This window comes from Salvelinus fontinalis, chromosome 7 (assembly GCF_029448725.1).
Source record: "Salvelinus fontinalis isolate EN_2023a chromosome 7, ASM2944872v1, whole genome shotgun sequence".
Lineage (NCBI taxonomy): Eukaryota > Metazoa > Chordata > Actinopteri > Salmoniformes > Salmonidae > Salvelinus > Salvelinus fontinalis.
This window is the reverse complement of record NC_074671.1, coordinates 67,910,242-67,934,247: the sequence shown is the minus strand read 5'-3', so window position 1 is coordinate 67,934,247 and position 24,006 is coordinate 67,910,242. Positions and strand designations below refer to the sequence as shown.

At 50.8% G+C, this 24,006-nt stretch overlaps 1 protein-coding gene across 3 annotated transcripts in view; it reads right to left on the bottom strand.

The window, feature by feature from the left end:
- Positions 1 to 2,264: 2,264 nt before the first annotated feature.
- LOC129860025 (LIM domain only protein 7-like) overlaps positions 2,265 to 24,006 on the bottom strand; it is a 65,212-nt gene continuing 43,470 nt past the window's right edge. The window contains exons 15-29 of one of the 3 annotated variants that reach the window (XM_055930350.1): positions 23,080 to 23,191; positions 22,223 to 22,384; positions 19,127 to 19,188; positions 18,922 to 18,985; positions 17,424 to 17,483; positions 15,809 to 15,834; positions 15,583 to 15,690; positions 14,709 to 15,082; positions 14,154 to 14,198; positions 13,475 to 13,530; positions 12,790 to 12,973; positions 11,154 to 11,417; positions 9,186 to 9,294; positions 2,677 to 2,779; positions 2,265 to 2,382 (exon numbers count right to left, since the gene is read on the bottom strand). In XM_055930350.1, the coding sequence (XP_055786325.1) occupies positions 2,360 to 2,382; positions 2,677 to 2,779; positions 9,186 to 9,294; positions 11,154 to 11,417; positions 12,790 to 12,973; positions 13,475 to 13,530; positions 14,154 to 14,198; positions 14,709 to 15,082; positions 15,583 to 15,690; positions 15,809 to 15,834; positions 17,424 to 17,483; positions 18,922 to 18,985; positions 19,127 to 19,188; positions 22,223 to 22,384; positions 23,080 to 23,191 (1,752 nt within the window). In that variant the 3' untranslated portion in view covers positions 2,265 to 2,359. Of the gene's footprint in view, positions 2,383 to 2,676; positions 2,780 to 9,185; positions 9,295 to 11,153; positions 11,418 to 12,789; positions 12,974 to 13,474; positions 13,531 to 14,153; positions 14,199 to 14,708; positions 15,083 to 15,582; positions 15,691 to 15,808; positions 15,835 to 17,423; positions 17,484 to 18,921; positions 18,986 to 19,120; positions 19,189 to 22,222; positions 22,385 to 23,079; positions 23,192 to 24,006 lie in introns of all 3 variants that reach the window. The other 2 variants (XM_055930351.1, XM_055930352.1) reach the window with 2 other exon arrangements.

The following is a 24,006-nucleotide window of genomic DNA, read 5'->3' as shown; positions in this document are numbered from 1 at the left end:
ACTATAGACCAGACACCACAGGGTAGTGGTCCACTAATATAGACCAGACAGGGTAGTGGTCCACTACTATAGACCAGACAGGGTAGTGGTCCACTACTATAGACCAGACAGGGTAGTGGTCCACTACTATAGACCAGACACCACAGGGTAGTGGTCCACTACTATAGACCAGACACCACAGGGTAGTGGTCCACTACTATAGACCAGACACCACAGGGTAGTGGTCCACTACTATAGACCAGACAGGGTAGTGGTCCACTACTATAGACCAGACAGGGTAGTGGTCCACTACTATAGACCAGACAGGGTAGTGGTCCACTACTATAGACCAGACACCATTGGGTAGTGGTCCACTACTATAGACCAGACACCACAGGGTAGTAGTCCACTATAAAGGTGCTTCTACACCTGCATTCTAGCTGTTTGGGGTTTTAGGCTGGGTTTCTGTACAGCACTTCGAGATATTATCTGATGTACGAAGGGCTATATAAAATAAAATTGATTGATTGATTGATTGATATAAAGGTGCTATTTGGTACAAATCCTCTTTCAACATACAAAAACATCAAGTTGGACAACTTGACGCAAACTGCCGTCTAGTGGTGAAACACGGACATGACAATCTACAGGGACATCCCTATGCAATTTTTTAGTTTCCCTTTATTTAACTAAGCAAGTCAGTTAAGAATAAATCCTTATTTTCAATGACAGCCTTGGAACAGTGGGTTAACTGGACTAGGAACAGTGGGTTAACTGGTCTAGGAACAGTGGGTTAACTGGTCTAGGAACAGTGGGTTAACTGGTCTAGGAACAGTGGGTTATAGGGGCAGAACGACAGATTTGTACCTTGTCAGCTCGGGGATTCGATCTTGCAACCTTTCGGTTACTAGTCCAACGCTCTAACCGCTAGGCGACCTGCCGCCCCGATGTTCACTGTCCGTATTTAGAATACAGAGATTAAACGCTCAACACCTGGTCCTTTTTTATTTACAAACATTAAACAGTTTAGAGGGTAATTTCCTTTCATACGAGGCCCCTTTATACATTAGTGAGTAATACAATTAGCATCCCTGCTTCCAAAGTCAACCAACCGCCGAGTTTTAATGACGTGCTGGGATGATCAACATGTGAGAAGTGCTTTTTCTAACACTTGTATGAGCTACTAATATTTCACACATCTCAAATATTTATTTGTCTCCCTCTACCTCCCTCTACCTCCCTCTACCTCCCTCTACCTCCCTCTACCTCCCTCTACCTCCCTCTACCTCCCTCTACCTCCCTCTACCTCCCTCTACCTCCCTCTACCTCCCTCTACCTCCCTCTACCTCCCTCTACCTCCCTCTACCTCCCTCTACCTCCCTCTACCTCCCTCTACCTCCCTCTACCTCCCTCTACCTCCCTCTACCTCCCTCTACCTCCCTCTACCAGACATCTCCCCCCAGAAAATACAAAATAAATCTCAATAACATATTTCAACAAAACAAAGAATACGATCTAACTTTTTTTTTTTTAAGATAAGAGATAGTCTACAAAGAAAAACACAAAAGAGAAGTATGTCAAATACAATACTCACATTTATTAGATTCATTTAATAGAGGCTCATTTATCAATTTACTTCGTCAACAAGAAAAACAAATCCCAAAAGTACAATTGTGATTTAAAACTCCCTATAGCTCTTAACTACACGTCTCCAGTTATTCTTGTGGATAGCCAGCGATTGCATATTAAAAGCTACGGGACAAGTACAGTAGTTAATTAACGAGGAAGAACACCAAAACTGAATCTTAGAGACACAGGGCGTGTGGACAAGTACAGTAGTTAATTAACGAGGATTACACCAAAACTGAATCTTAGAGACACAGGGCGTGTGGACAAGTACAGTAGTTAATTAACGAGGAAGAACACCAAAACTGAATCTTAGAGACACAGGGTGTGTCCCAAACGGCACCCTATTCCCTATATAGTGCACTACTTTAGACCAGGGCCCTATAGAACCCTATAGAACCCTATTCCCTATATAGTGCACTACTTTAGACCAGGGCCCTTTAGAACCCTATTCCCTATATAGTGCACTACTTTAGACCAGAGGCCTATAGAACCCTATTCCCTATATAGTGCACTACTTTAGACCAGAGGCCTATGGGTCGTAGTGCACTATGTAGGGAATAGAAAGCCATTTGAGTCACAGCCAATAGGAAGCCATTTGAGTCACAGCCAATAGTATAAATCGGTGCATTGTTCCCTAAAAAGGTCAACCAGCTCTAAATACGGTCAACACGAGGTCATAGTCAAGATGTCCACCGTCGTGTTCGAGGGTGTTGTCGTCGTCTCTTCCTCAATCTGCTGCAATGCATTCTGGTCACAGGGAGGTGGCGAGGTGGGCTGAAAAGTCAAAAAAGAGAACATCTGACTATGTCTGATCTAATAAGTAAATCTTAAAATGTAGTAATGACCCGTCATCTAATTACAGAGTATTAGGACTTCCAAAATGACAGTCCCGCCCTTCTCTAAATAGACATTCATCATATTCACGTCAGGTATGTTCTCATTAAAAAGGTGCAGTGACAGAGCAGGGGGATCAGTAGAACGACTAACAGAGTAAAATGGACTTGGATACATGGAGGGGTGGAGGGAGATTCTTATTGGACTACTGTATGTCCTGTATAAATGACTTACACTTGAGTCGGATATAGCAGGTGTCACAGTAAGGCTTCCCGTTACTGATTCTGATCTGGGCTCTGACCTCTGACCCTCCAAGTCGGCACCTGCAGTCCACACACTGGGGGAGAGGAGAAGATGGACTGTGAATCAGGAGAATCAACGAAAACACTGACTGTGATTAGCTTCATTCCACCAGTGATTATCCAGCAACCCGCTGTAAACAAAGCAGTGCATGTTAGCCCTACCACCGTGGAGAGAGAGTTAGCGTCACCAGCCCTCCCACCGTGGAGAGAGAGTTAGCATTACCAGCCCTCCCACCGTGGAGAGAGAGTTAGCATTACCAGCCCTCCCACCGTGGAGAGAGAGTTAGCATTACCAGCCCTCCCACCGTGGAGAGAGAGTTAGCATTACCAGCCCTCCCACCGTAGAGAGAGAGTTAGCATTACCAGCCCTCCCACCGTAGAGAGAGAGTTAGCATTACCAGCCCTCCCACCGTGGAGAGAGAGTTAGCATTACCAGCCCTCCCACCGTAGAGAGAGAGTTAGCATTACCAGCCCTCCCACCGTGGAGAGAGAGTTAGCATTACCAGCCCTCCCACCGTGGAGAGAGAGTTAGCATTACCAGCCCTACCACCGTGGAGAGAGAGTTAGCATTACCAGCCCTACCACCGTGGAGTCAGAGTTAGCATTACCAGCCCTACCACCGTGGAGAGAGAGTTAGCATTACCAGCCCTACCACCGTGGAGTCAGAGTTAGCATTACCAGCCCTACCACCGTGGAGTTAGCATTACCAGCCCTACCACCATGGAGAGAGAGTTAGCATTACCAGCCCTACCACCGTGGAGAGAGAGTTAGCATTACCAGCCCTACCACCGTGGAGAGAGAGTTAGCATTACCAGCCCTACCACCATGGAGAGTTAGCATTACCAGCCCTACCACCATGGAGAGAGAGTTAGCATTACCAGCCCTACCACCATGGAGAGAGAGTTAGCATTACCAGCCCTACCACCGTGGAGAGAGAGTTAGCATTACCAGCCCTACCACCATGGAGAGTTAGCATTACCAGCCCTACCACCGTGGAGAGAGTTGTTAGCATTACCAGCCCTACCACCATGGAGAGAGAGTTAGCATTACCAGCCCTACCACCGTGGAGAGAGAGTTAGCATTACCAGCCCTACCACCGTGGAGAGAGAGTTAGCATTACCAGCCCTACCACCATGGAGAGAGAGTTAGCATTACCAGCCCTACCACCATGGAGAGAGAGTTAGCATTACCAGCCCTACCACCATGGAGAGAGAGTTAGCATTACCAGCCCTACCACCGTGGAGAGTGTTAAGAGGGTGAGGCAGGGAGAAAACAAGGAAAAGCAAAGAAAGGTGACACCTCATGGATTCCTGTCAGACGTCAACAACCCTCCATACAGTTAGAACAGACAGTGAGCAGTGACCTCATGGATTCCTGTCAGACGTCAACAACCCTCCATACAGTTAGAACAGACAGTGAGCAGTGACCTCATGGATTCCTGTCAGACGTCAACAACCCTCCATACAGTTAGAACAGACAGTGAGCAGAAGCAGGACATGAATTCTGTCATGGAAGAAGATAAGTAGGTGAAGCCAGTCAGTCAGCTACAGTGCCCAGGTGAAGCCAGCCAGCCAGTCAGTCTGCTACAGTGCCCAGGTGAAGCCAGCCAGTCAGTCAGTCTGCTACAGTGCCCAGGTGAAGCCAGCCAGTCAGTCAGTCTGCTACAGTGCCCAGGTGAAGCCAGCCAGTCAGTCAGTCTGCTACAGTGCCCAGGTGAAGCCAGCCAGTCAGTCAGTCTGCTACAGTGCCCAGGTGAAGCCAGCCAGTCAGTCAGTCTGCTACAGTGCCCAGGTGAAGCCAGTCAGTCAGTCTGCTACAGTGCCCAGGTGAAGCCAGTCAGTCAGTCAGTCAGTCTGCTACAGTGCCCAGGTGAAGCCAGTCAGTCAGTCAGTCAGTCTGCTACAGTGCCCAGGTGAAGCCAGTCAGTCAGTCAGTCAGTCTGCTACAGTGCCCAGGTGAAGCCAGTCAGTCAGTCAGTCAGTCTGCTACAGTGCCCAGGTGAAGCCAGTCAGTCAGTCAGTCTGCTACAGTGCCCAGGTGAAGCCAGTCAGTCAGTCAGTCTGCTACATTGCCCAGGTGAAGCCAGCCAGTCAGTCAGTCTGCTACAGTGCCCAGGTGAAGCCAGTCAGTCAGTCAGTCTGCTACAGTGCCCAGGTGAAGCCAGTCAGTCAGTCAGTCAGTCAGTCTGCTACAGTGCCCAGGTGAAGCCAGTCAGTCAGTCAGTCAGTCTGCTACAGTGCCCAGGTGAAGCCAGTCAGTCAGTCAGTCAGTCTGCTACAGTGCCCAGGTGAAGCCAGTCAGTCAGTCAGTCAGTCTGCTACAGTGCCCAGGTGAAGCCAGTCAGTCAGTCAGTCAGTCTGCTACAGTGCCCAGGTGAAGCCAGTCAGTCAGTCAGTCAGTCTGCTACAGTGCCCAGGTGAAGCCAGTCAGTCAGTCAGTCAGTCTGCTACAGTGCCCAGGTGAAGCCAGTCAGTCAGTCAGTCAGTCTGCTACAGTGCCCAGGTGAAGCCAGTCAGTCAGTCAGTCTGCTACAGTGCCCAGGTGAAGCCAGTCAGTCAGTCAGTCTGCTACAGTGCCCAGGTGAAGCCAGTCAGTCAGTCAGTCTGCTACAGTGCCCAGGTGAAGCCAGTCAGTCAGTCAGTCAGTCTGCTACAGTGCCCAGGTGAAGCCAGTCAGTCAGTCAGTCAGTCTGCTACAGTGCCCAGGTGAAGCCAGTCAGTCAGTCAGTCAGTCTGCTACAGTGCCCAGGTGAAGCCAGTCAGTCAGTCAGTCAGTCTGCTACAGTGCCCAGGTGAAGCCAGTCAGTCAGTCAGTCAGTCTGCTACAGTGCCCAGGTGAAGCCAGTCAGTCAGTCAGTCAGTCTGCTACAGTGCCCAGGTGAAGCCAGTCAGTCAGTCAGTCAGTCTGCTACAGTGCCCAGGTGAAGCCAGTCAGTCAGTCAGTCAGTCTGCTACAGTGCCCAGGTGAAGCCAGTCAGTCAGTCAGTCAGTCTGCTACAGTGCCCAGGTGAAGCCAGTCAGTCAGTCAGTCAGTCTGCTACAGTGCCCAGGTGAAGCCAGTCAGTCAGTCAGTCAGTCTGCTACAGTGCCCAGGTGAAGCCAGTCAGTCAGTCAGTCAGTCTGCTACAGTGCCCAGGTGAAGCCAGTCAGTCAGTCAGTCAGTCTGCTACAGTGCCCAGGTGAAGCCAGTCAGTCAGTCAGTCTGCTACAGTGCCCAGGTGAAGCCAGTCAGTCAGTCAGTCAGTCTGCTACAGTGCCCAGGTGAAGCCAGTCAGTCAGTCAGTCAGTCAGTCTGCTACAGTGCCCAGGTGAAGCCAGTCAGTCAGTCAGTCAGTCTGCTACAGTGCCCAGGTGAAGCCAGTCAGTCAGTCAGTCAGTCTGCTACAGTGCCCAGGTGAAGCTAGTCAGTCAGTCAGTCAGTCTGCTACAGTGCCCAGGTGAAGCTAGTCAGTCAGTCAGTCAGTCTGCTACAGTGCCCAGGTGAAGCTAGTCAGTCAGTCAGTCAGTCTGCTACAGTGCCCAGGTGAAGCCAGTCAGTCAGTCAGTCAGTCAGTCTGCTACAGTGCCCAGGTGAAGCCAGTCAGTCAGTCAGTCAGTCAGTCTGCTACAGTGCCCAGGTGAAGCCAGTCAGTCAGTCAGTCAGTCAGTCTGCTACAGTGCCCAGGTGAAGCCAGTCAGTCAGTCAGTCTGCTACAGTGCCCAGGTGAAGCCAGTCAGTCAGTCAGTCAGTCTGCTACAGTGCCCAGGTGAAGCCAGTCAGTCAGTCAGTCAGTCTGCTACAGTGCCCAGGTGAAGCCAGTCAGTCAGTCAGTCTGCTACAGTGCCCAGGTGAAGCCAGTCAGTCAGTCAGTCTGCTACAGTGCCCAGGTGAAGCCAGTCAGTCAGTCAGTCTGCTACAGTGCCCAGGTGAAGCCAGTCAGTCAGTCAGTCAGTCTGCTACAGTGCCCAGGTGAAGCCAGTCAGTCAGTCAGTCAGTCTGCTACAGTGCCCAGGTGAAGCCAGTCAGTCAGTCAGTCTGCTACAGTGCCCAGGTGAAGCCAGTCAGTCAGTCAGTCTGCTACAGTGCCCAGGTGAAGCCAGTCAGTCAGTCAGTCAGTCTGCTACAGTGCCCAGGTGAAGCCAGTCAGTCAGTCAGTCTGCTACAGTGCCCAGGTGAAGCCAGTCAGTCAGTCAGTCTGCTACAGTGCCCAGGTGAAGCCAGTCAGTCAGTCAGTCTGCTACAGTGCCCAGGTGAAGCCAGTCAGTCAGTCAGTCTGCTACAGTGCCCAGGTGAAGCCAGTCAGTCAGTCAGTCTGCTACAGTGCCCAGGTGAAGCCAGTCAGTCAGTCAGTCTGCTACAGTGCCCAGGTGAAGCCAGTCAGTCAGTCAGTCTGCTACAGTGCCCAGGTGAAGCCAGTCAGTCAGTCAGTCTGCTACAGTGCCCAGGTAAAGCCAGTCAGTCAGTCAGTCTGCTACAGTGCCCAGGTAAAGCCAGTCAGTCAGTCAGTCTGCTACAGTGCCCAGGTGAAGCCAGTCAGTCTGCTACAGTGCCCAGGTGAAGCCAGTCAGTCAGTCAGTCTGCTACAGTGCCCAGGTGAAGCCAGTCAGTCAGTCTGCTACAGGGCCCAGGTGAAGCCAGTCAGTCAGTCTGCTACAGGGCCCAGGTGAAGCCAGTCAGTCAGTCTGCTACAGTGCCCAGGTGAAGCCAGTCAGTCATTCAGTCTGCTACAGTGCCCAGGTGAAGCCAGTCAGTCAGTCAGTCTGCTACAGTGCCCAGGTGAAGCCAGTCAGTCAGTCAGTCTGCTACAGTGCCCAGGTGAAGCCAGTCAGTCAGTCAGTCTGCTACAGTGCCCAGGTGAAGCCAGTCAGTCAGTCAGTCTGCTACAGTGCCCAGGTGAAGCCAGTCAGTCAGTCAGTCTGCTACAGTGCCCAGGTGAAGCCAGTCAGTCAGTCAGTCTGCTACAGTGCCCAGGTGAAGCCAGTCAGTCAGTCAGTCTGCTACAGTGCCCAGGTGAAGCCAGTCAGTCAGTCAGACTGCTACAGTGCCCAGGTGAAGCCAGTCAGTCAGTCTGCTACAGTGCCCAGGTGAAGCCAGTCAGTCAGTCTGCTACAGTGCCCAGGTGAAGCCAGTCAGTCAGTCAGTCTGCTACAGTGCCCAGGTGAAGCCAGTCAGTCAGTCAGTCTGCTACAGTGCCCAGGTGAAGCCAGTCAGTCAGTCTGTCTGCTACAGTGCCCAGGTGAAGCCAGTCAGTCAGTCTGCTACAGGGCCCAGGTGAAGCCAGTCAGTCAGTCTGCTACAGGGCCCAGGTGAAGCCAGTCAGTCAGTCTGCTACAGGGCCCAGGTGAAGCCAGTCAGTCAGTCTGCTACAGGGCCCAGGTGAAGCCAGTCAGTCAGTCTGCTACAGGGCCCAGGTGAAGCCAGTCAGTCAGTCAGTCTGCTACAGTGCCCAGGTGAAGCCAGTCAGTCAGTCAGTCTGCTACAGTGCCCAGGTAAAGCCAGTCAGTCAGTCAGTCTGCTACAGTGCCCAGGTAAAGCCAGTCAGTCAGTCAGCTACAGTGCCCAGGTAAAGCCAGTCAGTCAGTCAGTCTGCTACAGTGCCCAGGTGAAGCCAGTCAGTCAGTCTGCTACAGTGCCCAGGTGAAGCCAGTCAGTCAGTCTGCTACAGGGCCCAGTCAGTCAGTCAGTCTGCTACAGGGCCCAGGTGAAGCCAGTCAGTCAGTCAGTCTGCTACAGGGCCCAGGTGAAGCCAGTCAGTCAGTCAGTCTGCTACAGTGCCCAGGTGAAGCCAGTCAGTCAGTCAGTCAGCTACAGTGCCCAGGTGAAGCCAGTCAGTCAGTCAGTCAGCTACAGTGCCCAGGTGAAGAAAAGTCAGTCAGTCAGTCAGCTACAGTGCCCAGGTGAAGCCAGTCAGTCAGTCAGTCTGCTACAGTGCCCAGGTGAAGCCAGTCAGTCAGTCAGTCTGCTACAGTGCCCAGGTGAAGCCAGTCAGTCAGTCAGTCTGCTACAGTGCCCAGGTGAAGCCAGTCAGTCAGTCAGTCAGTCTGCTACAGTGCCCAGGTGAAGCCAGTCAGTCAGTCAGTCTGCTACAGTGCCCAGGTGAAGCCAGTCAGTCAGTCAGTCTGCTACAGTGCCCAGGTGAAGCCAGTCAGTCAGTCAGTCTGCTACAGTGCCCAGGTGAAGCCAGTCAGTCAGTCAGTCTGCTACAGTGCCCAGGTGAAGCCAGTCAGTCAGTCAGTCAGTCAGTCTGCTACAGTGCCCAGGTGAAGCCAGTCAGTCAGTCAGTCAGTCTGCTACAGTGCCCAGGTGAAGCCAGTCAGTCAGTCTGCTACAGTGCCCAGGTGAAGCCAGTCAGTCAGTCTGCTACAGGGCCCATTAGCTCATGCTGTGAAGGGTCATTGAGTGTGCTGACAGGTTTGTAGAGGACCTCTCCTCCAACCAGGTGAATGAGGTCCAGACTCTCACCTGGAAACAGGCCAGGTGGAAGCAGAGGTTCAGGGTCTCAATGACCATGGCAGCCCCTCTGCCCATAGGACACACACACACTGAACACACCTGACGAGAAGTCAGCACTCTGCAGAGAGAGAGGGATCAGGAACACACAGTAAGAAACAAACAGGATGAGAGAGAGAGATCACAGAGAGACTGATCCACAAGGTCTGGGGGTAAGATGAGAGAGATCACAGAGAGACTGATCCACAAGGTCTGGGGGTAAGATGAGAGGGAGGGATCGCAGAGGGACCAGACTGATCCACAAGGTTTGGGGGAACGTCCATTGAAAAGGTGTCTTCCTACAAATGCATTGGTATGTAGCTGGACGATGAGCTACAAGTTCACCAGGAAGATAACAACTGAAATTGGGTTTTTATTTTTGCATAAAGTCCCTTCTGTCTAATGTGTTATGAGGACTTATTGTTCAAGCATGAAGCCTGTTCTGTTCCAGAGAATGGACTCTGTTCATCATGCATCCATCCTCATTACTAATGCTAAGTCACCCCTCATTCTCCTCTCTGGGATCAGACTGTATGAGGAGACTACAGCACTGGAACTTAACATTTTGTTACGTTACAGCCTTATTCTAAAATAGATTAAATTATTTCTTCCTCAATCTAAACACAAGACCCCATAATGACATCACAAGACCCCATAATGACATCACAAGACCCCATAATGACATCACAAGACCCCATAATGACATCACAAGACCCCATCATGACAAAGTGAACACAAGTTTTTAGGCACATTACATAAGTATTCAGACCCTTTACTATGAGACTCTACATTGAGCTCAGGTGCATCCTGTTTCCATTGATCATCATTGAGATGTTTCAAGAAATTGATTGGAGTCCACCTGTGGTAAATTCAATTGATTGGACATGATTTGAAAAGGCACACACCTGTCTATATAAGGTCCCACAGTGCATGTCGGAGCAAAAACCAAGCCATGAGGTTGAAAAAAATGTCCGTAGAGCGCCGAGACAGGATTGTGTCAAGGCACAGAACTGGGGGAGAGTACCAAAACATTTCTGCAGCATTGAAGGTCCCCAAGAACACAGTGGCCTCAATCATTCTTAAATGGAAGAAGTTTGGAACCACCAAGACGTTTCCTAGAGCTGGCAGCCCGGCCAAACTGAGCCATCAGGTGAGAAGGGCCTTGGTCAGGGAGGTGACCAAGAACCCGATGGTCACTCTGACAGAGCTCTAGAGTTCCTCTGTGGAGATGGGAGAACCTTCCAGAAGGACAACCATCTCTGCAGCACTCAACCAATCAGGCCTTTATGGTAGAGTGGCCAGACAGAAGCCACTCCTCAGTAAAAGTCACCTGACAGTCCGATTAGAGTTTGCCAAAAGGCACCTAAAGGACTCTCAGACCATTAGAAACAAGATTCTCTGATCTGATGGAACCAAGATTGAACTCTTTGGCCTGAATGCCAAGCGTCACGTCTGAAGGAAACCTGGCACCATCCCTATGGTGAAGCATGGTGGTGGGGATGTTTATCAGCGGCAGGGACTTGGAGACTAGTCAGGATCGAGGCAAAGATGAACGAAGCAAAGTACAGAGAGATCCTTCTTGAAAATCTGCTCCAAAATGGGGTGAAAGTTCACACCGCCAAGACAACGCAGCAGTGGCTTCGGGACAGCTCTCTTGTCATACCCAAGAAGACTCGAGGCTGTAATCGCTGCCAACGATGCTTCAACAAAGTACTGAGTAAAGGGTCTGAAAACTTATGTAAATATATATATTTTCTTAATAAACGTGCAAAAAATGTCTGTCATTTTGGGGTATTGTGTGTAGATTAATGAGGGGAAAAAATTAATACATTTTTGAACAAGTCTGTAATGTAACAAAGTCATGGGATCTGAATACTTTCAGAATTAACTGTACATTTTAAAACATACAACACACAGCGCAAGTCCTAATTGGTCCATTACCGGTCGTGCTGCTGTGAGACGGGTCGTGATTGGCCGGTGGCGGGTTCCTCTCCGGTGTTGGGTGGGGTGGAAGACGTGCTGAAGGGGCGGGGCCAGGTAGGGCTGTGTTTCTGGGTCCCGTTGGAGTAACCCCCCAGGGCCCCACCCATGCTGTGCCGGGAGGAGGGGGGGTGGTACGGGGCGGAGAAACCCAGGGAGGAGTGGGGGCGTTGGGGGTTAGAGAGCAGGGAGGAAGAGGAGGGAAGGTTGTCCAGAGAGTCGTACCTGCCGAGAGGTCAGATGGAGAGGTCAGATAACAGGTCACGTAGAGAGAGAGAGGGGTACGTTACAAATGGCACACCCCCTCCTACCTCATTGGCCCTCGCCGGTTAATGGGTTGACACACCCCTCCTAACTCATTGGCCCTCGCCGGTTAATGGGTTGACACACCCCTCCTACCTCATTGGCCTTCGCCGGTTAATGGGTTGACACACCCCTCCTACCTCATTGGCCTTCGCCGGTTAATGGGTTGACACACCCCTCCTACCTCATTGGCCTTCGCCGGTTAATGGGTTGACACACCCCTCCTACCTCATTGGCCTTCGCCGGTTAATGGGTTGACACACCCCTCCTACCTCATTGGCCTTCGCCGGTTAATGGGTTGACACACCCCTCCTACCTCATTGGCCTTCGCCGGTTAATGGGTTGACACACCCCTCCTACCTCATTGGCCTTCGCCGGTTAATGGGTTGACACACCCCTCCTACCTCATTGGTCTTCGCCGGTTAATGGGTTGACACACCCCTCCTACCTCATTGGCCCTCGCCGGTTAACTGGTTGCCTCCCACCCCCCCTCCTACCTCCTCATTGGCCCTCACCGGTTAAGGGGTTGACACCCACCCCCCCCTCATACCTCCTCATTGGCCCTCACCGGTTAAGGGGTTGACACCCACCCCCCCCTCATACCTCCTCATTGGCCCTCACCGGTTAAGGGGTTGACACCCACCCCCCCCTCATACCTCCTCATTGGCCCTCGCCGGTTAACGGGTTTCCTCCTACCTCCTCATTGGCCCTCGCCGGTTAAGGGGTTGACACCCACCCCCCCCTCATACCTCCTCATTGGCCCTCACCGGTTAAGGGGTTGACACCCACCCCCCCCTCATACCTCCTCATTGGCCCTCGCCGGTTAAGGGGTTGCCTCCTACCTCCTCATTGGCCCTCGCCGGTTAAGGGGTTGACACCCACCCCCCCCTCCTACCTCCTCATTGGCCCTCGCCGGTTAAGGGGTTGCCTCCTACCTCCTCATTGGCCCTCGCCGGTTAAGGGGTTGACACCCACCCCCCCCTCATACCTCCTCATTGGCCCTCGCCGGTTAACGGGTTTCCTCATACCTCCTCATTGGCCCTCGCCGGTTAAGGGGTTGCCTCCTACCTCCTCATTGGCCCTCGCCGGTTAAGGGGTTGACACCCACCCCCCCCTCATACCTCCTCATTGGCCCTCGCCGGTTAACGGGTTTCCTCATACCTCCTCATTGGCCCTCGCCGGTTAAGGGGTTGCCTCCTACCTCCTCATTGGCCCTCGCCGGTTAAGGGGTTGACACCCACCCCCCCCTCATACCTCCTCATTGGCCCTCGCCGGTTAACGGGTTTCCTCATACCTCCTCATTGGCCCTCGCCGGTTAGTTGGTTGTTTGTTGTCAGAGGTGGAGCGTTGTCGTATCCAGCTGTTGTCGGTCAGCAGAGCCGTCCTCTTCCTCATCTCCTCCAGGATCTGTTGCCTCTCAGCCTCTACTACCGACATGCTCTGACCAGGCTTCCTCCTAGCGACCTCCCCGGTACCGCCTAATAACCAACCAGAGAGCAGAGTCACGACAGTATAACCAATCAGACCATAGTTACTACAGCAAGACCAATAAAGAAGGACAGTCATTTGAGCATTGTCCAATGAGTGAAGAATATTATTCCAACAGGACCAATAGGTGAAAACAAACCCCTCTATCACAATATAGAAAGGTGAGGACAGTCATTACCCTCCCCCGTCTCCCTGGGCCTCGGCTAAATGAGAGGACTGGTTAGAGTCATTACCCGCCCCTCCCCCGTCTCCATGGGCCTCGGCTAAATGAGAGGACCGGTTAGAGTCATTACCCGCCCCTCCCCCATGGGCCTAGGATAAATGAGATGACCGGTTAGAGTCATTACCCGCCCCTCCCCCGTCTCCATGGGCCTCGGCTAAATGAGAGGACCGGTTAGATTTGACCAACATGGTGTAAAGTGCATCAAGGCTGGGTTTGGAATGGGGAGTCCACTCATTAAACAGAGGGATAGTCAACAGTAGAGGCTGACCTTTCACCTCCTGTCTGTGGAAACCCTCCAACGACGGGAAGGACTTGGATTTCATCCTGATCCAACAAACACATAAGTCAGTCAGGTTATACAAGACATCACCCTGCAGTACTCACACATCACCCTGCAGTACTCACACATCACCCTGCAGTACTCACACATCACCCTGCAGTACTCACACATCACCCTGCAGTACTCACACATCACCCTGCAGTACTCACACATCACCCTGCAGTACTCACACATCACCCTGCAGTACTCACACATCACCCTGCAGTACTCACACATCACCCTGCAGTACTCACACATCACCCTGCAGTACTCACACATCACCCTGCAGTACTCACACATCACCCTGCAGTACTCACACATCACCCTGCAGTACTCACACATCACCCTGCAGTACTCACACATCACCCTGCAGTACTCACACATCACCCTGCAGTACTCACACATCACCCTGCAGTACTCACACATCACCCTGCAGTACTCACACATACAAACACATCACCCTGCAGTACCCACACATACAAACACTGAGCACAACTAGTCATACAAGCATCAAGGTGATTGACATACAAATATCACCACATGATTCATTGACAGTTTACCATCGCAAAGGTGCACTCCCAAGCCCCCTAGCTGGGTGAAAACATAGCAGTCTCTAGTACTGACTGACCTGTCAGCTATAGATAGCTGGGTGAAACCATAGCAGTCCCCAGACCTGGACGCAGAGGCAGCAGAGGAGGCAGCCAGGGCAAGAAGACAGAGGGCAGGGCGAGAAGACAGAGGGCAGGGCGAGAAGACAGAGGAGAGGGCGAGAAGACAGAGGAGAGGGCGAGAAGACAGAGGAGAGGGCGAGAAGACAGAGGGGAGGGCGAGAAGACAGAGGGCAGGGCGAGAAGACAGAGGGCAGGGCGAGAAGACAGAGGGCAGGGCGAGAAGACAGAGGGCAGGGCGAGAAGACAGAGGGCAGGGCGAGAAGACAGGACATCACAGCAGAGTCAATTTGCAGACTTTGATTGTTTGACAGCAGCCAGCAAGTTGTGACTGACTGGTCCACAAATCACCTTGAATTCATAAACTAGTCATTATTTGTAGATAAGTCAGTCACAATTGACCCACAATGCATCAAGGATTTGGTTCTCTTGAACAGGGCCGTAGTGCCACTGGGCAGAGGGATGCCTTTAAACATCACCACTAGAACTAAATAACAACAAAGATGTGGTCTTACCAGTTATCTCCTTCTGCCAGGCCATCCGTCTCTTCTTCCAGGCTCCTCCCTTCTTGAGGATGAGGCTCCTCCCTTCTTCCCCCGTCGAAAACGTCTTCCTTCTTTTGATTGGATGCCACACGGGCAACAGGGGGCATGGGCTGGCTCAAGACTGGCTGAGGACTGGCAAGGCTAGCGATCCCGTCGGTCATCTCTCCTGAGCTCTCCATGTTCGGTGTGGAGGATTTGACACAAGGGACTACATTTCCCACGATGCCTCTGGACGGTAGAGGATCAGGGGTCACCTCAGCCTGCCTGTATCCCTCCACCCCTGCCTCCTCCTGGGCCTGCTGCCACTCAGCATCCAGCCTCTTCTGGTCCTGCCGGTACTTCTCCTGTACAACATCGCAACAAGACAAGTAAACTGTCCAATCAGCATTCTCTCAGACTACAGGTAAGTTTAGCCCAGAATTGGCACGTTTTATCATAACAGACACGGGCACGAACGGTTCCAATGGAAGCAGTTCCACTGAAGAGAAAGAGCAGTGGTATTTACTCAGTGTGGGTTCCAGGCTAAGAGGACTGTATGTCTTCCTGACCTGCAGTGGTATTTACTCAGTGTGGGTTCCAGGCTAAGTGGGCTGTATGTCTTCCTGACCTGCAGTGGTATTTACTCAGTGTGGGTTCCAGGCTAAGAGGGCTGTATGTCTTCCTGACCTGCAGTGGTATTTACTCAGTGTGGGTTCCAGGCTAAGAGGGCTGTATGTCTTCCTGACCTGCAGTGGTATTTACTCAGTGTGGGATCCAGGCTAAGAGGGCTGTATGGTCTTCCTGACCTGCAGTGGTATTTACTCAGTGTGGGTTCCAGGCTAAGTGGGCTGTATGTCATCCTGACCTGTAGGATACACTCCTGCTCCTCCTGCCACTTCTCCTGCCTCCTCCTCTCTTCCTCGGGGTCCCAGGACCAACTGGAGGGGGAGGTGCTGAGGGACGGCACCTGGAGCTGGAGGACAACCCAGAATATGACCACACACACACACACCCCACCCGCCCACAATACTCAGTCACAACACACACAACCTTAAGAGACACTGTTCCCCCATCTTGTTCCTGTGACTTACATCAGATATTGCAGACGCCGATCCTCCTAACAGAGAGAGAGAGAGGGGGAAGAAAGAGTGTGTTAACAGTCAGCCAATGTGAGAATAAATGTTTCCCCAAATCGGGCTCACTTATATCACCCCATTTATCATCATTCTATTTATGAATCAGAGCACTGCAAACCAAGGACCCCAACAGAACCTTCTGGATGAATCAGAGAGCACTGCAAACCAAGGACCCAACAGAACCTTCTGGATGAATCAGAGAGCACTGCAAACCAAGGACCCCAACAGAACCTTCTGGATGAATCAGAGCACTGCAAACCAAGGACCCCAACAGAACCTTCTGGATGAATCAGAGCACTGCAAACCAAGGACCCAACAGAGCCTTCTGGATGAATCAGAGAGCACTGCAAACCAAGGACCCAATAGAGCCTTCTGGATGAATCAGAGAGCACTGCAAACCAAGGACCCAACAGAGCCTTCTGGATGATCTCAAACCACAGCTCCAATCAGCTGACATTCACACACACTGACTAGGTAGTAATCAACGAATCACAGAGCTGCCTGGGAGATATGGTCCAGATACTGAGCACACACACTCACCACATAGGTAGACCATAGAGCTGACTCCTGGTGAAGCTGAACACACACACTCACCACATAGGTAGACCATAGAGCTGACTCCTGGTGAAGCTGAGCACACACACACTCACCACATAGGTAGACCATAGAGCTGACTCCTGGTGAAGCTGAACACACACACACTCACCACATAGGTAGACCATAGAGCTGACTCCTGGTGAAGCTGAACACACACACACTCACCACATAGGTAGACCATAGAGCTGACTCCTGGTGAAGCTGAACACACACACACTCACCACATAGGTAGACCATAGAGCTGACTCCTGGTGAAGCTGAGCACACACACACTCACCACATAGGTAGACCATAGAGCTGACTCCTGGTGAAGCTGAGGGGAAAGAGCTGCGTTATGACACTACCAGTGGCCCGCTCCGGTAACAGAGCGGGTAACCGGGAGAGGTCCGTCTCCCACGGTAACCGGGAGAGGTCCGTCTCCCACGGTAACCGGGAGAGGTCCGTCTCCCACGGTAACCGGGAGAGGTCCGTCTCCCACGGTAACCGGGAGAGGTCCGTCTCCCACGGTAACCGGGAGAGGTCCGTCTCCCATGGTAACCGGGAGAGGTCCGTCTCCCACGGTAACCGGGAGAGGTCCGTCTCCCACGGTAACCGGGAGAGGTCCGTCTCCCACGGTAACCGGGAGAGGTCCGTCTCCCACGGTAACCGGGAGAGGTCCGTCTCCCACGGTAACCGGGAGAGGTATATGTGACCAACTAAAGCTTCTCTGTATTCCCAGTCATGTGAAATCCATCGATTAGAAACTAATACATTTGATTTCCTTATATATGAACTAAAATTAGTAAAATCGTTGCCTTAATATTTGTGTTCAATATATATGAGCAGCAGAATCGAGGCCAAACAAGCGGCGCCAGTGTTGAGCTATTTCAGCCACAAAGCAAAACGCAAAGACGGCTTAATGACTAATTTAATATAAACCAACACAAGCCCCAGCCAACACCTACAAAGCCTGGCGACAGACATCGACTGTTACCTTTCTGATGAAAAAACTCTGCTCTCCTTTTCTGGGTTTTCAAAACAATCAGATCATGTTCTACACGGAGGGGAAACAGGAAGTGAGAGAGTAACAGAGTTTCCTAAGAGTAACATCCGGGAACTACCAGGAAACTAAAACCTTCAGTCATTTCAACATCGTATTCACACCCCTTGACATTATTTCACATTGTTGTGTTATAGCCTGAATTTAAAATGGATTACATAGATCTCACACACAATACCCCGTAAAGTATTTTTTTGATATGTTTGCAAATGTATTGAAAATAAAATGCAGAGATCTCATATACGTAAGTACTCACACCTCTGGTGCAATACATGTAGGAGCACCTTTGGCAGCGATTACAGCTGTGAGTCTCTGGGTAAGTCTCTAAGAGCTTTACACACCTGGATTGTACAATATTTGCACATTAAAAAAATACATCTTCAAACTCTGTCAAGTTGGTTGTTGATCATTGCTAGACAATCAATTTTCAAGTCTTGCCATAGATTTTCAAGCCGATTTAAGTCAAACGTGTTACTAGGTCACTCAGGAACATTCACCGTCTTCTTGGTAAGCAACATCAGTGTATATTTGGCCTTCTGTTTTAGGTTTATTGTCCTGATGAAAGGTGAACTCCTCTCCCAGTGTCTGGTGGAAGCAGACTGAACCAGCCACCACTATGCTTGGACATATGGAGAGTGGTAGTCAGGGATGGGTTTGTCCCAAACATAAACACTTTGTATTCAGGACAAAAAGTTCATTATTTTTGGAATGTTTTTAATTCTGTACAGGCTTCCTTCTTTTTCTCTCTCTGTCATTTAGGTTAGTATTGTGGAGTAACTACAATGTTGTTGATCCATCCTCAGTTTCCTCCCATCACATCCATTAAACTCTGTAACTGTTTTAAAGTCACCATTGACCTGATGGTGAAATCCCTGAGCGGTTTCCTTCCTCTCCGGCAACTAAGTTAGGAAGAACGCCTGTCTCTTTGTAGTGACTGGGTGTATTGATACACCATCTAAAGTGTAATTAATAACTTCACCATGCTCAAAGGGATATTCAATGTCTGTTTATTTTTTACCCATCTACCAATAGGTGCCCTTCTTTGCAAGGCATTGGAAAACCTCCCTGGTCTTTGTGGTTGAATCTGTGGTTTGAAATTCACTGCTCGACTGAGGGACCATACAGATAATTGTATGAGCAGGGTACAGAGATGAGGTAGTCAGTAAACAAATAGTGTTCAAAACACTTATATCACACCATGTGAGCTCATTTCTGCTCCTGAACTTATTTAGACTTGCCATAAAACAATGGGATTGAATAGTTATTTACCATATTAAACCCCCCCCCCCAAAAAAAATTCTCAAAACATAAACACACTGACATTATGGGGTATTGTGTAGGCCAGAGACATAAAACCTACATTTTATCAATTCTAAATTCAGACTAACAAAATGTGGAAAAAGTCATGGGGTGTGATAACTTAATTCGTTACCTTTACTTCTGGTAGCCAGAGGATCGTCCCGAAAAGCCCCCTTCATGCTTATAGAGGTCACCCCCTAGGAGAGGGGAAAAGACATCAAGAGATTTACATTTTTCAGATTAGTTTGTAACGCGTTTCCTTCATCACTCAAATCATGTCAGTAATGCCTTAGAGAGATGTCAATACTGATCGTATGAAAATAGTGACACACATTGACCTCTTGTCCGTTGAGCTGGGCCAGATTCACCATCGCTGCGTCTCTGCTGGTATCAGTTGGACCTGTAAGTGTCAGAGCATCACTGGTCAGATGGATGACCGAGGCCCAGTCCACAAGGCCTCTGACCCAGTCCGGTCACAACACAGGCCCGGTCCACAAGGCCTCTGACCCAGTCCGGTCACAACACAGGCCCGGTCCACAAGGCCTCTGACCCAGTCCGGTCACAACACAGGCCCGGTCCACAAGGCCTCTGACCCAGTCCGGTCACAACACAGGCCCGGTCCACAAGGCCTCTGACCCAGTCCGGTCACAACACAGGCCCGGTCCACAAGGCCTCTGACCCAGTCCGGTCACAACACAGGCCCGGTCCACAAGGCCTCTGACCCAGTCCGGTCACAACACAGGCCCGGTCCACAAACGTTGATTCACAAAATCAGTACTCTAATTATTGATCCTCGATCAGTAGGCCGGGAGTTCGATTAGCAATCAGTAGCTTAATAACTGATAAATAGAAAGGCAATATTTTTACTGTGAACAAACATTAAAAACTAAATGTAGTGTGGAACAGGGAGGACCAAACAGTGAGAGATAAGCTCCCAGTCATCTTCCCAGTCATGTACCACTAGAACCCAACCAACATCACTTGCTTCGACACGTAATAAAACTCTACCAAGATCAACATGTAGAAACATACAAAACAAATACATTGACAGAGTTAGGGTTCTCTACGGAGCCCTATGATGGACAAACAGTCCGCAGGGTTCTCTACGGAGCCCTATGATGGACAAACAGTCAGTCAGGGTTCTCTACGGAGCCCTATGATGGACAAACAGTCCGCAGGGTTCTCTACGGAGCCCTATGATGGACAAACAGTCAGTCAGGGTTCTCTACGGAGCCCTATGATGGACAAACAGTCCGCAGGGTTCTCTACGGAGCCCTATGATGGACAAACAGTCAGTCAGGGTTCTCTACGGAGCCCTATGATGGACAAACAGCCAGTCAGGGTCCTCTACGGAGCCCTATGATGGACAAACAGCCAGTCAGGGTTCTCTACGGAGCCCTATGATGGACAAACAGCCAGTCAGGGTCCTCTACGGAGCCCTATGATGGACAAACAGCCAGTCAGGGTTCTCTACGGAGCCCTATGATGGACAAACAGCCAGTCAGGGTTCCCTACGGAGCCCTATGATGGACAAACAGCCAGCCAGGGTTCTCTACGGAGCCCTATGATGGACAAACAGCCAGCCAGGGTCCTCTACGGAGCCCTATGATGGACAAACAGCCAGCCAGGGTCCTCTACGGAGCCCTATGATGGACAAACAGCCAGTCAGGGTCCTCTACGGAGCCCTATGATGGACAAACAGCCAGTCAGGGTCATCTACGGAGCCCTATGATGGACAAACAGCCAGTCAGGGTCCTCTACGGAGCCCTATGATGGACAAACAGCCAGTCAGGGTCCTCTACGGAGCCCTATGATGGACAAACAGCCAGTCAGGGTTCTCTACGGAGCCCTATGATGGACAAACAGCCAGTCAGGGTCCTCTACGGAGCCCTATGATGGACAAACAGCCAGTCAGGGTCCTCTACGGAGCCCTATGATGGACAAACAGCCAGTCAGGGTTCTCTACGGAGCCCTATGATGGACAAACAGCCAGTCAGGGTTCTCTACGGAGCCCTATGATGGACAAACAGTCAGTCAGGGTCCTCTACGGAGCCCTATGATGGACAAACAGCCAGTCAGGGTTCTCTACGGAGCCCTATGATGGACAAACAGCCAGTCAGGGTCCTCTACGGAGCCCTATGATGGACAAACAGCCAGTCAGGGTTCTCTACGGAGCCCTATGATGGACAAACAGCCAGTCAGGGTTCCCTACGGAGCCCTATGATGGACAAACAGCCAGCCAGGGTTCTCTACGGAGCCCTATGATGGACAAACAGCCAGTCAGGGTTCTCTACGGAGCCCTATGATGGACAAACAGCCAGTCAGGGTTCTCTACGGAGCCCTATGATGGACAAACAGCCAGTCAGGGTTCTCTACGGAGCCCTATGATGGACAAACAGCCAGTCAGGGTTCTCTACGGAGCCCTATGATGGACAAACAGCCAGTCAGGGTTCTCTACGGAGCCCTATGATGGACAAACAGTCAGTCAGGGTCCTCTACGGAGCCCTATGATGACAAACAGCCAGTCAGGGTTCTCTACGGAGCCCTATGATGGACAAACAGCCAGTCAGGGTTCTCTACGGAGCCCTATGATGGACAAACAGCCAGTCAGGGTTCCCTACGGAGCCCTATGATGGACAAACAGCCAACCAGGGTTCTCTACGGAGCCCTATGATGGACAAACAGCCAGTCAGGGTTCTCTACGGAGCCCTATGATGGACAAACAGCCAGTCAGGGTCCTCTACGGAGCCCTATGATGGACAAACAGCCAGTCAGGGTCCTCTACGGAGCCCTATGATGGACAAACAGCCAGTCAGGGTTCTCTACGGAGCCCTATGATGGACAAACAGCCAGTCAGGGTTCTCTACGGAGCCCTATGATAGACAGTCAATACTAAGGTTTATAAACGTGTGCAGGACAGACAACTTTCCCAGTCACGTAGCCGTAGAACCCAACCAACTAACTGCTTTGATAAACAACGTTTCTTAACAGTTGGAAACAAACACAAGAGAAACATGGAAGTCCATTTATACAACCAGTACTTCCCTTCCTTCTCCTCAGGGAGCTATTCACTTAGCTAGATGTGGTTATAGCCGCTCTTTCACATGACCCATCAATTTAGACAAGTGGTGAGGGACAAAGAACAGACAAGGACACTACTGGGGGGCAAGTGGTGAGGGACAAACAGAGAGGGACACCACAGGAAGGCAAGTGGTGAGGGACAAACAGAGAGGGACACCACAGGAAGGCAAGTGGTGAGGGACAAACAGAGAGGGACACCACAGGAAGGCAAGTGGTGAGGGACAAACAGAGGGGGACACCACAGAGCGGTGAGTGACAAACAGAGGGGGACACCACAGAGCGGTGAGTGGTAAGGGAAGTGGTGAGGGACAAACAGAGCTCCCAGCAGGTCAGGTAGAGTGTCTTTCGCTCACTGTTGTCACCATGGCGCTGTACGTCCATGGTGAGACTGCCCGTCTGCAGGGCATAGGTCATGGTGCCCTTCCACTGGCTGTGGGTCATCTCTGCCACCCTGTGCCCACCAACAGACACTATCTCATCACCTGCACGCAGCTGGCACAACTCTGCAGGACTACCTGGAGGGAGACGAGAGACTTTCACTATGTTGAGACTTTCACGTAGGACGATAGATACTATATATATATATATATAAGCGAGAGAGCGAGAGAGCGACAGAGCAACAGAGGAGCTACAGGACAGTAGGAGAAAGAGAGAGAGAGGAGCTACAGGACAGTAGGAGAGAGAGAGAGGAGCTACAGGACAGTAGGAGAGAGAGAGAGAGGAGCGACAGGACAGGAGAGAGGTGTGACTGGAAATACTGACCGACACAGAGGAAAAGTATACTGTTATAGATCTCCTGACTACAGGTCTCCAGAGTGATTCTGACTAGGTCTCTGTTGCAGGGTAAGTCACACCTCTCTCTCTCACAGCTCTGTTTAAACATTCATGAATATCTCCCTGTACTGTAGCTACAGGACATGGTGGAACAACCAGTATGTCATTACTGATGACCCAGCCAGGTCAATTCAAACCTTTCTAGCACCAAGACACCTTTAGACTAAAACATACCCCCCCCCCCACCCCAAAAAAAACACAAATATTCAGCTGTTTGTTCAAACTTCTAGTCATCCAATTACTTACTGGTTGATGCTACATGTCTTTTGGCATCTTACCTACTTTGGGAAGCTCTTATTTGATTACAGCCGATGCTAACAGTACACAGGACATCCGTGTCCCCATCCATCCCCGAAGGAGCGGAGTCGACTCTCACCTGGTTGGATGCCTCCAACTCGTGCTCCTGTTGAGTCCCAGTGAGTGTTGAAACCAAAGTGTGGTCGACTGTTAAGCTTCAAGGTGAGACACACTCTGTCACTGGGCCGTACCTGAGGAGGAGACACACACACACCGTCACTGGGCCGTACCTGAGGAGGAGACACACACACCGTCACTGTGACGTACCTGAGGAGGAGACACACACAAGGTGAAGGTGACACCTGGCGATTCGATGTCCCACGAAACCAGACCCCCCCTCTGACACACGCAGGTTCAACCCTGCGCCTCCCACAATTGAGGAGTGCCAAGATGGCTGCTCAACGGCTTCAATACAGCACCCCAGTCAGCCAGCTAGGGTTTATACACATCGTTGTAGTAATCCAAGATGGCTGCTCAACGGCTTCAATACAGCACCCCAGTCAGCCAGCTAGGGTTTATACACATCGTTGTAGTAATCCAAGATGGCTGCTCAATGGCTTCAATACAACACCCCAGTCAGCCAGTCAGGGTTTATACACATCGTTGTAGTAATCCAAGATGGCTGCTCAACGGCTTCAATACAGCACCCCAGTCAGCCAGCTAGGGTTTATACACATCGTTGTAGTAATCCAAGATGGCTGCTCAACGGCTTCAATACAGCACCCCAGTCAGCCTGCTAGGGTTTATACACATCGTTGTAGTAATCCAAGATGGCGTAGCAGTCAGACGTCTAGTCTTGTCTTGTCATGTGTGTGTGTGTATTTTTCTTCGTATATATATATATATATATATATATATATATATATTTTTTTTTTTATATTTTCAACATACTCTCCTGCAACCCACCTCAACCAATATGGTACGGATCTGCTATTTTCTTTACTTCAGAACCAAAATCCACAACAGAAGCTAGCCAGCTAACTAGCTAGTAGTCAGTTAGCCACTG